The sequence below is a fragment of the Desmodus rotundus genome, chromosome 11, assembly GCF_022682495.2.
Source record: "Desmodus rotundus isolate HL8 chromosome 11, HLdesRot8A.1, whole genome shotgun sequence".
In the NCBI taxonomy this organism is placed as follows: Eukaryota; Metazoa; Chordata; class Mammalia; order Chiroptera; family Phyllostomidae; genus Desmodus; species Desmodus rotundus.
This window is the reverse complement of record NC_071397.1, coordinates 83,683,142-83,697,437: the sequence shown is the minus strand read 5'-3', so window position 1 is coordinate 83,697,437 and position 14,296 is coordinate 83,683,142. Positions and strand designations below refer to the sequence as shown.

At 43.2% G+C, this 14,296-nt stretch overlaps 1 protein-coding gene across 9 annotated transcripts in view; it reads right to left on the bottom strand.

The window, feature by feature from the left end:
• ECT2L (epithelial cell transforming 2 like) overlaps positions 1-14,296 on the bottom strand; it is a 75,907-nt gene that overhangs the window by 16,964 nt on the left and 44,647 nt on the right. For all 9 annotated transcript variants that reach the window (XM_053914132.1, XM_053914125.1, XM_071219621.1 and 6 more), the window contains 5 exons: positions 10,490-10,582; positions 8,740-8,922; positions 7,246-7,349; positions 5,578-5,703; positions 2,345-2,431 (listed from right to left, as the gene is read on the bottom strand). In XM_053914132.1, coding sequence (XP_053770107.1) covers positions 2,345-2,431; positions 5,578-5,703; positions 7,246-7,349; positions 8,740-8,922; positions 10,490-10,582 — 593 coding nt within the window. The remainder of the gene's footprint in view (positions 1-2,344; positions 2,432-5,577; positions 5,704-7,245; positions 7,350-8,739; positions 8,923-10,489; positions 10,583-14,296) is intronic.

Genomic DNA, 14,296 nt, shown 5'->3' with positions numbered 1-14,296 from the left:
GAGAATGCATAAGGAGTCTTTCCTGGCTTACAGCTTCAAAAAGCCTGAAAGTCGAAGGAGACAGAGGAAAGGAAGCAATGAACAATCAGGCAGTCCCTCGGAGATGCCCCTTTCTGGTCTGTGCCGTGCAGGGGTGAAGAGAATCTTGACAGGGGACTATGGAGGACCCTGCTGACTGTTGCTTGTCCCCAACAGGGGCACATAGCCCCTCACGTCAGGCCAGCGTGATGCTGTAGTGGAGAAGGAACTTGAATTTTGGACCCTGGGAGGGCAGACTGAGACGACTTTTATCCGTCTGCCCATTGAATATGTGCTCAGCGTCATGTGCTAGTTGACGGCTGTAGGAGAGGAGAAGACAGAGTCCTGCCTTCACGGTGGGTGAGGGAGCCTTTGGGTTGCCCACTCTTGTCTGTTTTCCTTTTCCCGGGAGTGTTCTACTGATTATGCTGCAGACAGGAGGGCCGAGTGAGTGAGCCCTCTCAGTATCAATGTGCTTCCACAGGCATTTATGAAATACGGAAACCCATGCTCTTCTTTCATTATTGAGGAAAACATACCTCCTCACTTGGGACCTGTGGCCCCATCTCTCCTGGGTAGCTCGGTGGTCAACTATCCTGTTTTCTATACTTCAAAGTCCTGTTTTATTTTTTAACACAGAGGGAGAATCATAGACTGGTAGGAAGAAATCATAGACCCTATTATTATACGTGCTATGTTTATATTTGGAGAAATCCATTTGCATGATGGGAATGGGTAATTCTTTTATCTGTACTTTTCAAAAACTGTAAAATGAGCAACTTTACAATGGAAAACAATTATTCTATTTAAATATCTCAAACTATTGGGCTTGTATTTGAGCCGAGAATTATTAATACTCTTAGAACACAATTTCCCCTTTTCCCTCCAGCCCGAAGTATGCCCCAAACTGCCCCAAATAAAATGATGATAGTAAAATGTAGTGCCATGTGATCTTCACCCAAAATAAATCAACCAGAAGTTTGTGAACTAAAATTAAAATGGAAAAGTAACCTAAGAGAAAAATTAGAAAACTGTTTTGGAATACTATAAACACACTGTTCTTAGTGAATTTTATCTTTCAAACACGTGGTCTACATATAATGCCTATTTAGACAAATCTAATGAATTAAAAATACATCTACATCCCACTTGAGCTTGCAGTCCATATTATATTTTTATGTGTATTTACATTTTTTAAATGTATTGGACCTATCCAACATATACAGTGTCTGGCACAAATAACACCCCTTTTTATTACAAAATCTTTTATTACAAAATCATAAGCATGTGATCCTATAACATAATAGCACACTATTGTGTTAAGAAGCACACCATATGACATTTTAGGTGAAATGTTCAAGTCGAAACTCTAAATTATTACACCCATATTATTACCCTACCAACCACACTGAAGCAGGCCTTACTTCTGCTGGACCCTGTATAATGATTTTGACTAAGGTGTGCGTTGTCACATTTCTTGTCGTCTTAAACCCGTTGTCAGGTGTCACTGCCCAGTCAGATGAGGTGCTGTGCTGCCCACCGACGTCCATTCCAGCGGGTGCGGGGTGCCCTGCCTGCAGCAGGTGTGCTCCCCAGGGTGTTGACCGCTGCCACCCACCAAGCCTCGGGCTGAGGTCAGGGCCACAGGGTTCAAGTTTCTTTGTGCCAATTATCTGGCCTTAGAGAAGCCACTTAAGTCTTCTGACGTCTGTTCCTCATCTACAAAAATGTGGTAACTAGTAGCTACGTCACAGGATCCCGAGAATGAAATAAGACCACACCTGTGGACAGGAGTGGAATGCAGGCAGGTGCTGTGCTTTAGCGCTGGATGGGACCAAGCCTGCGCTTACACTGCAGCCTCCTCTGCGCACCGCCCTCTCTAGCCCGAGAGAGACAGCCCTGACCGTCCTACTGGTTCTGCTCAGCGTCTGAAGTCGGTGGGTTAGAAACTGTGAACCTTTCTGCGCAGGTGCCAGTTCTTCAAATGCGGTCCTAGCGTCACATTAGAAAAGCACGGAGTAGCAGAGATGGCTTTCGCTCCCAAGATCAGTCAAAAGGACCTCAGTCCTCCTGACTCAAACTTCATTTTGACCATTCAAAAAGAAAACATTCAAAAGAAAAGCTATTGCCTGGATTCCCCTTAATTACATGTGGAAGTCCGTCCCCCCAAAATTCTTTCTTGAATTTTCGAGAAAAAAAAGAAGAACTAATCAGAATAAAGTCTAAAGAATTTTGTTCCCCCCCCACACCCCCTGGGAGGAGGATGGCAGGGGGAGGGTCTGGAATAAACAAATGGAAAATTCTTAAAATGTAATAATTGGCTTACCAGCTGAACCAGCACCCCAAAATTTGGATCGCTTTTGCTGAGACTTGATTTTGTGTCCTGAGGATTGTCTTCCAAAGCATTTCTGTCCTGAGGAGGCGATGCAGATTCGATCACTGGGAGGCAGGAGGTGTGGATGCCACAGGAGGTTCTCAGCAACTCTGCCTTCAGCCCTAACTATGAATGAAGCACTGGACAAGCCTGATGCCTCTTGTAAGGTAAATTTTACGTTAAAAATAAAAACAAAGCCTTTAGCTTCCTTTGAACTGCATTATACCTGAGAAACTAAATCCAGAGCAGCTCCCTTCCCAGCCCCCCAATTCACGCCCCCACCCAGGCTGAGGGAATCCCACCTGTCCTGGGTCATAGGCCTCTGCCTCAGCTCCTCTCTGTCTCTTGTCAGTTGAGGGCAAACAGGTTAAGATGCCAGAAGAAAAAACTCACCACACTTCATAACACACACCCCTTTTATCACCTAATTAAAATGAATCCGAAACAATTCCCATGACCTTTCTAGACCTGTTACCACATTTAAATATGACTTATTCTTTCTTCACTTTACCCATTAATTTTTAAAAAATTGTTTTATTTCTTGGTTTTAGAGAGACAGACAAACATTAATTTGCTGTTCCAATTACTGATGCATTCATTGGTTGAGTCCTGTATGTGCGCTGCCTGGGGATCGAACCCACAACCTTGGCATATCAGGACCATGCCCTGAGCCACCTGGCCAGGGCTGTTAATTGTTCCTGGGGTCTCCATATAAATTAGCAGCATCCCTGGATCCACTCTAGCAATAGGACAATGGTCCCACGTTTATGATGAGAGCTAATGAGGGAGGTGTGTTGTAAACGATAAAACTACCCATGGCCAAATCTTGATATCCAGGGGTGAGACTGGAAGGAAAACATCAATTTGTAACCAAGACTCTTCACCTTACTGAAGCAAGAACTAATTTGTTTTGTATCTGTAGCCTCAGGGCTGCCCGAAGGCCCTGGGTTAGGGCCCTGGTCCTAACTGCAGCTGCACAGCTTCTCCCTGGTCTCCGGAGGCCCCACCGGGGCTGGCATGCCTTCTGCCATTTCTTGGGTCTTCCCCATTCCTGGCCGCGCCATCGCAACCTGGCGTGTGTTTATATTTATGCTGGGGGCGGGGTGGGGGGGAAAACATCTACTTTGGATTTTAACAAAGTAATTTAAAATTTCTCGGAGTGGAACACTCTTTTCTTCCAAAATAAAGAATAGCACTGATCATTATACAGAGAAATGGCAACTTCAACCAATCGGCAGTGAGAACAATAGTTGTGTAGGTTGAATGGGTGCAGACACAAAGGGAAAATTAAGCCAAAACTGCCAGGCCCAGGGTTAGGAGAACCCAAACAGAACAGAATCGCTTGTGGATCGCAGATAGGGGAGGCACCCTTATCTGGGATAGCACCCTATTCACGTGAGCGCCGATGCATTCAAATTCAGGTGTCAGCATGGCCCCCAGACCTTCCTGGTTCTTTTTGAGGCTGCTCGCTCACACTGGGGCTTTGTTTCTCCTCTGGCTTAGCAGCAGCTATTTTTATTAAATATAAAGTTTTCTTTGTGGACAGGAAATTGATATGGCATTGTAATTTTGTTTGAACCTAAAAGCGTCAAGTTTTCTCATTTTATATTACATATCTAATGATTAGAAATTTTAGAGACTGTTTTTAGATTAAGATGCCATCCCTTATTTCATTTTTAGGGATAAATTCAGAGGGAGTAACAGAAGCAACAAACTTCGCACATTTCTAAGAAAACAATTGTTTGTGTTGGTGGCTTTCCCTGGGCTCTCCCTATGGCATAGAAGAGCGATGTCCGATCACATGATAGAAATTTTCCTCCAGGATGGAGCACAGGCAGGCACTGCATTTTCCAGAGACACCCTAGTTTGCTGGTGCTTCTCCTAAAAACACTTAGCTTTCTGTATTAGGGGCCAGAAATAGTAGTAAAAATGACAGGTCCTGCTCAGGGACAACTATGATTTGGGCTGTGATTCATTGCCATGGTTGTGTGGTATTCGTGTCAACACTACAGGCACACAGAAACCAGCAGTCACTGCTGACTGGGCAGCAAGACGGTGGATGGTGGATAGGTAAGTAGACAGATGTACTTGTCTCTATATACATGTATCTGTGTGTGTGTGTGTGTGTGTGTGTGTCTTGTCCTGGATTTGGCAGACAGGCCCCTGTGGAAGGCTCTTTAAAACAGTATCTCAGCAGAAGGCATGACTTCCCACTCCTAAGGCTGTGAGGTCTGTGGGCTTCTTTTGGATGAATACCTACTTTCAAAAATAAGCCCCCATGTGTGGAGTAGTAACTCGGCTTCTCTATTTTATCCTAATATAGCACCCACATTTAACCAGTGGGTTTTTTCCTCCTGGGGGTCCCCAAGTTTGTTTTATGGGCTTTGTACCCAAACTCTTGGTATTAAATAATAGAAAACCAAATATTTTCTAATTTGATTTTTAAAATAAAAGTATCAATTAAAAAGTAAAAATATATCCAAGAAATTTCTAGGCATTAAGGAGTCTCACATTTCTGTAGTTTCATTACAGATTGGCGCTACAACCCTAGCAAGTCTGGTTTCTGGCATTGAGGCAACTTTAAGCTCAAACTTTCTGCCCTATTTTATTAAAGTGAATGCATGTTTAGTTCAGCAGCAGGCTGAAAAGACAACTACCCTTCAGGAGAATAATCCCCGGGAATTGCAAAGAGATTTGGGATGGCTAGCGGGGACACTGCCTCTAATGGTCCTCTTGTTGCCCTTCCCAGAACTTCACCATCCACAGCGAAGACTTGCAGGACGTCAGGTTAATTCCTACCCATCTACATCCCTATGCTAGTCTTCGAGGTGAGTTTGTGTTGGGGCTGGTATCCCAAGCCTGTGATCGTGGAAGACAGGCAGATGATTGTTCTATGGGCAGGAAATGGCTCTAATGCGACATTTTTATAGAAATAAGCTCTCTGAACGACAATGCAATTTTCAGTGCTTCCTGGATCTTGATTATTTCACTTACTCAAGAATACATGGATTCTGCCCTGGCTGGTGGCTCAGTTGATTGAGCACCAAACTGCAAAGCAAAGGGTTGCTGGTTCGATTCCCACTCAGGTTTCAGGGCAGAACTACCATTATCATCTATGACTTTCTTGAGCACATGTGTCTGACTCCTCAGTGAAGCAACCGCACGGAATACAGCCATGACTTTACCTTCATGAGTGGACTGGACGTCGCCTTTGGGTCCGATTTTGTCAGAACAATGTTTCCTTCAAACTCTTTGCTCTTTTCACTACATTTCTTCAACAGAAAATGTGACAAAAATTCCAGAGGTTTGTCCTGAAAAATCCAGACCCCAGAGCCCCCCCAAGTTATATTTAAAGCATTCATCAGAAATACAGGTCTTCAATAGTACAGTAGAAGAGAGAACTTGTTTTTTAGTGGAGTTTTCAGCTTTCTACCTAATTAATGTATAAGTCCAGAAGACAAAGTAGTGATATTCTAGAGTCAGTAAGTGGGACTTCCTGGTTAATCATAGATTCCAGTTGCCATGTATACTCTTGATTCTCAACTGATTGTCATAATTCGGGTAGGATGCCAAGGTCTTATGGGAAGGTCTCAAGATCTTCAGAATCAAAGTGGCCCACACACCGGCCTCTTGGCCAGATGAGGAAGAGGACAGGAGGGACCTTATCTTTCAGGAGAAAGAAGGCTTGGGAGAGGGGCTACACAGCTGAATTGTTGGGAAAAACACTCAAATTTGGTTCCATCCACGGTTATTTTTAAATAATGAGGTGGCAGTAAGGACACTGAACCTACACCAAACACATCTAGTAAATCTTTGGTATTTCGGGAGACAGTGCAGGATCTTTCAAACAATTCAGGATCGATCAGTGTCACCCCTATAAACGTCCCTGATCATCTTACCAGCACAGCTCACCAGGGCCTTCATCCCTTGGCTGCCCCAGGCTAGAGCGCCCGGAGCTGAGACTTCAGGGAGGGCAAATCAGGGCCAGCTGCCAACTTCTCAGACTCCACAGCCAACCCCTAACCCTGGGGACACCTGGTGGTTACCCAGGAAGCCACGGTGGACCCAAAGCAGACACAGGACAGAGAAGGAGAACATATGCGAAGACGAAGTTAAATCCGCCCACAAAGTCAAATTACTACAGTGGAACAGATGGATTTGAGAATCTCTTGTTGAAAAACGAAGTGTGTTTCTGTCATCCCTGGTCTCATCCTCCTCTCCATGTCCCCAGCCCCATGGCCACTTATTTCACTTCCCAGTAGGCTTGTGAGGGTCTGGGGCCCTTCCTCACTGTGTCCTCGTACGTAGACTGACTTTTCTGGGAGAGCGTCCAAGATTTGTTTCTGATGAACATGCTTCATCAGGCGTCCCCCACACTGGTCCCCACCCAAATGATTGATAGGCTTCCTCCTGTTCTTCTGTGTTCTCTTTCCCTTCCTCTCATCTAGCTTCTGGGCCCTTCATCGTTTTCCATCTGCTTTCACACTCTTTCAATGTTTCTCTCATACTATGAATTGTGTTCATGGTTGATTAATGTTTATGTGGAAATATAAAGCCACTCATGTGTTTTTTAACAAATCATTTCTGACTGAGATTATTCACAAGTCAGAAAACAATACGCAATGGAACCAACTTTTACGTAACCTGGATTTTCCCGGCTATCTGTCTTGTGTGCCCAGTAGATCTTGGGCCCAGAATCTGTCAGGGCTCTTTTTACAAACTGATGCAATTTTTCTGAGGAATTGTGCCCTGGAGGGATATACTCGTTAAACATAATAATAATAAATACAAACTAAAAATGTATTTAAGTGTTGGGACTTCATAGTGTACTTTCTTTTTAAAAAAGTGCTTACGGAATTTACTCTTGAAAGCTCCGCCAATCCATCTGCCAGAACCTGTGCGGTGTCTCGGTGGTTCAGAACGTCGGGCACGCTCACAGCGTCAAGCACAAACTGTCCTGCAATCAAGTTACGTGGGAGACGTGATCAGGAAGGGCACAGCTCAGTCCTCGCGTTGTTTTTTAGTGGGTAAAGATGCAAAGAGTAAAAATTGCGATTCTATTACACCACGAAGGTTATCTACCACGATAAAATATACAGCCGGCAAAAGCAACTACATGTGCAGGGCATGAAAAGGACCCACCCTGGCAAAGCCGGTGCCGAATAAAACCTATAAACTGGACAATAAGGAGAGAACATGTAAAAATGAACCTTATACGTTTAAGTTTTAGATTCACAATCCCACCAAAGATCCCTCCGCCCTCTCATTTATCTTCGTGCTAAAACATAAATATTTTAAGACCATAGAAAATAATCTACTAACATACATACACAGACATCTTTTACATTTAAAAATATTGGACAACGTGCATTTATATGAAAAGAATTTTCTTCCATTCTGCTTCTTACTGTTCACATACATCATTAAAATATCTGCATGCACACTCGTGCATTCCAGCGCTTGTGTAGACAGAGACTGTGGAAACGGATGGTAAATAGGGAGCAGCTGGGGAAGGGAATCAAGGAAGTCATAGATCTATAATGACCTGATTCATAGGGTGTTTTATTTAGTTATATGGAAAGAGGGAAAAATTGAACACGTAAAGATAGAAGGAAAACTCATTTGGAAAACTCATTTACCCGTATGGTTAAAAAAAAAAAGAAGTATTTTTAAAAATGACTGATTTAGGTGAAGATCCAGTTGACACAGGACATTGCTTCCAAATGCCTCTAGTGTGGTAATTCGGTCATGGCTTTGGAGCGTAAGCGAGAAAATAAATTCGATAATGTCCAGCAGGTTCAGCAGAGGACTCTGGAATCCATCACCCAATTATACACTATAGGTAAAAAATAAACAGAACACAATTGCAGAGCCATTGAAGTAATGGGTGCTGTGCTTTAAGAGGTGCTTAGCTTCGAGGGAAAATTGCAGTGGGCAAGGACAGAGCTCTCACGCTGAGCAAATGCGTAGAGCATTCTGCCTGGGTAAACAATTGACTGACCCGGGGTTAATAAGACGGTAAACTCTGAAACCAGGAACTGGCTTCAACATGAAGAGGAATATATTTATTTGTCTTTACATGTAAATTTATTAAATAATACTTAATATTTATTCTTTAAAAAATTATTTTATTGTTGTTCAATTACAGTTGTCTGCATTTTCTCCCCACCCCTCTAACACTTATTCTCAATATGCGAAGATATTAGAAGAAGATATGAAAAACAAAGGGAATAAAGCAGCACTCATGATGTTTAGGAGTCAGCTTTTCCATTCCTAAACTTGGGCTCACCCTGGATGTGAAACAAACTTCACAGTTAGTCTGCAACAGAAGTAGCAAGAGTTCTTACCGATTATCCTGCCACTGACGTTCTTCTGCAACTCCTTGAGGAGAGGACTTAACTGTTTCCTTACGGATTTCAAGGCGTCTTCCAGGAAGTCTGTGAAGCTAGACCACGTCTGCAGCTTTGATTCGCTGAAGTAGATGGAGGGGGGAGCCCTTCCCTGCTGTGGTCCCAGCCAGTCGCTAAGAACTGACAGTATTTCCTCCTCTTATTATTCCAGACATAAGCTCAGGTGAAATAATTCTACTTCTTTTGGATAGTATACACGCACACACACAGCTTAGTTGTATTTATATCAGGCTTATTGTCCTTTCTCATGAGAAGGCTAAGATTAACACCCATAGTCTGCTTTCAAAGGTAAAATTAGAAACTAAAAAAGATTGCAATGAATAATATCAAATGCCTATCTGCTTTTTGATAGATAGGGCTAACATATTATATTTGAAATAAAAAAATTAAATAGCTGTTGGATTTATGCATTGGGAAGCAGAGTAGCCATCTAAGTAACCACATACTGGTTTATGTTTTTATCCTCAAAATGAAAACACAAGGAAACCCCGTTCTGCCTGGTTTCCCCATCATACATACCATCCAAAGTCATCCCTGTCCTAGCCAACCCTGTATCTTCCTTACATTATGTTAAGCTGCTCTCTCTCTCTACAAATATCTCTACATGACCCTAGTGGGTGCTTACACAAGTTTTTCTCCTTGAAAAGCAGTTACTGAAGGGTACAGTGCCACGCTCAATTTGATTTTCTGTCCTGAATGGATAGATAGACTTGTTTGACCCTCCTCTCCCCCATGTTTGTTGCTAAACGGGTGAAAATCTTTGTAACTGTTCTTCCAGAGGGAGAATAGGAAGAGTGGGGGAAGGAGGATGAACAGGGGGAAGAGGAGGCAGAGGAGGAGTAAAGAAAACTTGCTCTATAACAGTGTCTGTGCCCTGCTCTGCTCTGCTAGGCAGATTCCTCTCTCCAGGGCCAGATATGTTCTCATTGGGCGATGTTGTCATAGAAACTGAAATTAACAAGTAACTTCTGTTACAAAACTACATTAAATCAATGTGCTTTTTGTTATAGTATTTCCCGTACAAGTTCCCCAATCGTGGCAGCTTTCCCATCTTCAAAGGCCTTGACATTTGGGATCAGAGAGGTAATGCTTTATGTCGTCTCTGTATCACCCCAAACGCTGTTTGGGAAGAGGCAGGGAGTTTTAAAGGGCGAACTGTAACAAAGGGCGTTACTGTAACAAAGCAGTTGGGTTCTCTTTTGGTCACCCAATGTTACATTTTGATTTAATATCTTCCACTTTTGTATCTAAACGAAACTTTGCTTTCAGGTGTATTATATCGCTGGCTGTTTTTCCTCTCGGATAATGAAATGGAACCTGAGCAAGCCTCTTAATCATCTCTTTATAGCTGAAATTCATTTTTCCAAATGAAACCATATTAATTATATTGACTAAAAACTATTCTTTGTACATATTATTTCTCTAGATCAGCAACTATACATCTTTAACTGTTAAAGATGATGTTTTCAACTGAGTTTTGTAAATGATGGTTTGAAGCAAATATTTGCAATACATAAATCCCCTTTGTAAGCAAATGACAGAGTGATGGAAAATGACACAGTTTCGGAGAAGGAACAGTGGTTGATGTCAGCCAGAACCAGTATTATGTAGCCACGCTTTGTCTTTTGGTGATCCTGGAGTTGGTGGGCGTTATTGGGCCCGGGGGTCAGCGCCCATGTACACTTACTGTGCTGGTAAGAGCCAGTTGCGATCCCAGTGGGGGCAGTAAATAACGTGCCAGTTAGTTGAGACAGCTGAGAAAGAACTTCTGCACCTGCCTCTGAACACAAAATACTTTGATTAGTTTACTCACAGGTTTCGCCATGGAACAGGTAAGTATTACTTCGGAGCACTAATGAGCCGGCCGTGAAAGGCTGTAGCAGTTCTTGTCCTCATTTCAAATCCCTCATGGAACAGGTTACCAACACTTCACAGCTCAGCCCTCAGTGCTGACGTCCAAACACTGAATTTGTGAGGCCTGCGCAGCAGGGTGGGAAGAGGGCATGAGGTTTGAGCTTGTGCTCACTTTCAAATCTGGAATACTCGGGCCAAAGTCACAGAACAGGAAGTCGCGGTGTAAAAGGCGAGATTTAAAACTGTCACATGCCGAATGGAATGCGATGGTCAGACTTGAGCATGGCATTAATCTCACTCTTCAGTGACACTCTACAGACTGAACTGTGTTCATCATCTTGCTTGTTCTATGGCTTCACGGGCTGATACACACACGTTAGAATTTAGCCAACTGCACCCTTTAGGTACATACAGATTGCTGTCTGTCAATTACACCTTAATAAAGCTGTTTAAAATTGTTAACACAATGCCCCCAGAAGATGAATTTTAGGTTTCTGGCTTATGAACTAGCTGGGTGAATGACAGTATCTTAACTGAGGAATCCTGGGGAGGGGGAGGGTTGGTGCTGGGGTGACAATCGCAATCTCGTTCCAGGTGTGTTAACTCTGAGATGCCCTTAGACGTGCCAACTGAACGGTCATATGAAGATGTCAAGCAGGAGCTAGCTATGAGTCTGCAGCTCAGACATATCCGAGCTGGGAGCGTACATTTGGGAGTGTACGGCATATAGATTGAACTCAGAGTCTTAGGAACAGATGAGACTGCATGGGGGAAAGTGTAGTCTTGGAAAAGGAGAGCAGCAGGATCAAGCCCTGGGCACATTGAAGAGTCTTGCTGAGGAAGAGGGGCCAGCACAGAAGGAGGCAAAGCCATCTCTGAGGGAGGAGGAAAACAAGGAGAGTGTGGTCTTAGGGAAATCAAGAGAAGAAGGAGAGTTTGAGGAGTGGTCATCTGCCTCAAATGCTGCTGAGAAGTCAAAGCAAAGTGAGGATGGAGAAGGGACCACTGGATTTGGGCACATGGAAGCCACTTATTTTCTTCTAAAAGCAACTTCAGTAGAGATAAAGAGACCACTTGGAGGAGCTTGAGGAGCAAATGACAGGTGAGGAAGGTACAGGCAGTCAGCACAGACCAATGGTTCTCAAAGGGTGGCCGTTGGGGCAGCAGTGGCAGCAACACCTGCAAACATGGTAGAAATGAAAATTCTCAGGCCCCATCCCGGACCCACTGAATCAGACACTCTAGGGTGGGGCCCAGTGATGCGTCTTTTAACAGGACCTCTAGGTGATTCAAATACACACTGAGGTTGGAGAAGCACTGGTAGAGTCAACTCAGAATGTGGTGAGGGAAAGTTTATTATCTCTCTTTTTAAGGGCAGGAGCTATGCCAGGTGTTCCTGGTTTGATAGGAATGATCCAGTAAAGACAGAGGACTTTGGCTACACAAGAGGATTTGAGTGTAGAAGTCAGAAGGTGAAAGGCAGTGGGCTACAGAGTCCAAGTGGAGTTGCTGGTCTTCGACTTGAGCAGGGGAGCTTCTCCCACAGTTAACAGGAGGGAAGACAGAGAAGGAAGGTAAGAGGTGGGGCAGGTGGTGGTTCCGGTGTCAGGAGGGAAATTAGGGAGTTTTCTTGGGGAAGTAAAAGGTGAGGTCCACGGTGGAGAGAGAGCATCACTGAAAGGATTGAACTACAGGGGAGAAGGAAGGAAAGAATTATTTTAAAGGGTGGTAAAATGGATTTGCCAAGGAAATGCGGTAGAGTTACTTTATCAGTGATGCAAACCTGTCTGATATTTAGGCCATTCAAGTAAAGTCAGATCAGTAAGAACAGTTGTATTACCTTTCCCAACAGCCTTCAGCTGCCTGAGTTTGCAGGTGGCTGTGTTTCAGCCAGCACTGGAATTTAGCCAAAAGGGTGGGGATTTAGCCAGGAAAAAGACAAAGATGTTCAGTCTTTGCGAGAGAGTAGTGATAACGATGACCCATTAAACCCCAGTTTAACAAGGAAGGAGCCAAGGACGAAAGCATGGTGATTGAGAGTGAAAAAGTGGAGTGTGGATTTCAGCTCTTCGGGCAAAGAACTGATAGAGTGGGAATGTTGAGTTCATTGGAAGTGGTACTTAGACAGATGCTTGAAATCCAAGTTGTCAGAGGTGACACAGCTACAGAGCGATGCTTGAGGTGGTGGAAGAGAGAGTTTGGGGCTGAGGTGCCAGGGTCTTCTACTGAACCAGGGCATGAAGGTTCATCCAGGTGGAAATTCAAAACAGTCGACAATAAGTTCAGGGATGGTTTCAGGGCCCAGGATGGTGGTGGGAAATCTATTGTTTGAGTGCCATTAAGTTGCATTGAGACAATTTTTATGCCACCAAATCTACTGATCTTTTCCTCTCTTGCCTTTATTGTCTGACTTTCAATATTTTACTTTCCCATATCCTTTCTTTTTCTTCTTCTCCAATTAGAAAATTTGTTGTGCTCTCATTATAAAAGAATGTAATACTAGCTTATTATAGAAAATAGAGGCAAATAAGGTAAAAAGAAAAATTTAAAAAATAAAAGGAAGGAAATCTCGCTCACCATCTTATCCAACACCTTGGTATATGTCCTTTTCTATATACAGACACCACCCCCCAAACACAGGTTATAGACACGGGCCACAATATCCGTATTCTCTGTAACATACTTTTAAACCCTGTTGAAAATTAGAAAATTTGAAAAATGCATCTAGAGACAGCTTCTGTTACTATTTTGCCATATTTCTTTATTGGCTTTTCTATGCATGTTCTCTATATAGTTGAGATTATTTAGTTGTAATAACTGTGTAAAAAATGGGCATTTCATTTTCCTTTAAACCCCTTCCCTCCTTTTGTTTGTACCCTTTCCCCTGGTTGAAGCTTGCTAATGAAACTTGAAAATTAAGAACTTTAAAATTCACAGTTCTCTAAAGAATGGGTAATAAGAAACAGTTTGAGAAAATTTAATTTCATGTTCCCTCTCCCCTGTTCTGCTTGGTAACAAACAAACAAACAAATCCAGAGCTCATGAAGGCAGGGCTTTTATTTAACAGAAAACTCAAGAGTGAATTTGATGTAATGTTTCTGAAATTTCCCTGCAAGTGCTAAAATCAACTTCAAATTATAGTGGCTGCTACCAGACAGGGAGGCACTTAAAATTAAATCAGCAACCTCAGCGACCAGCAATTACACTCATCTTCACAACGCACTTCACTGTTTTTAGTGTTCTAATATTAAGTATTTATATTATTACTGATTTGTGTAAATTAAGTTTTTATGTTTTTTGGTATTTGCGAGTCCTATAACATAAGGTAGTTTTACCCTAATGCTCGCAGGCAGAAACGGAGATTCCCAAACTTGCCTAAGGCCGCGCAGCCCAAGTGGCCTGAGCGGGATCCAAGTCCAGGTTCTTGGTCACCAAGTTCACGCTCACACGTTGCAGATTCAGAACACAGCGTGGGAAGTTGTGTCAGACTGACCGGTCAGAGCTCCTGCGCTAATGCCCCGCGTTCCCTTGTGTGGTGCAGGCTGACTGGACTGCGTTTTCCAGAAGAAACAGAAATAATGTTCCTGGCTGGCTCTTGTCACTAGTGACCTTATTTCTGCAGGAACAGTTTGCTGGGACC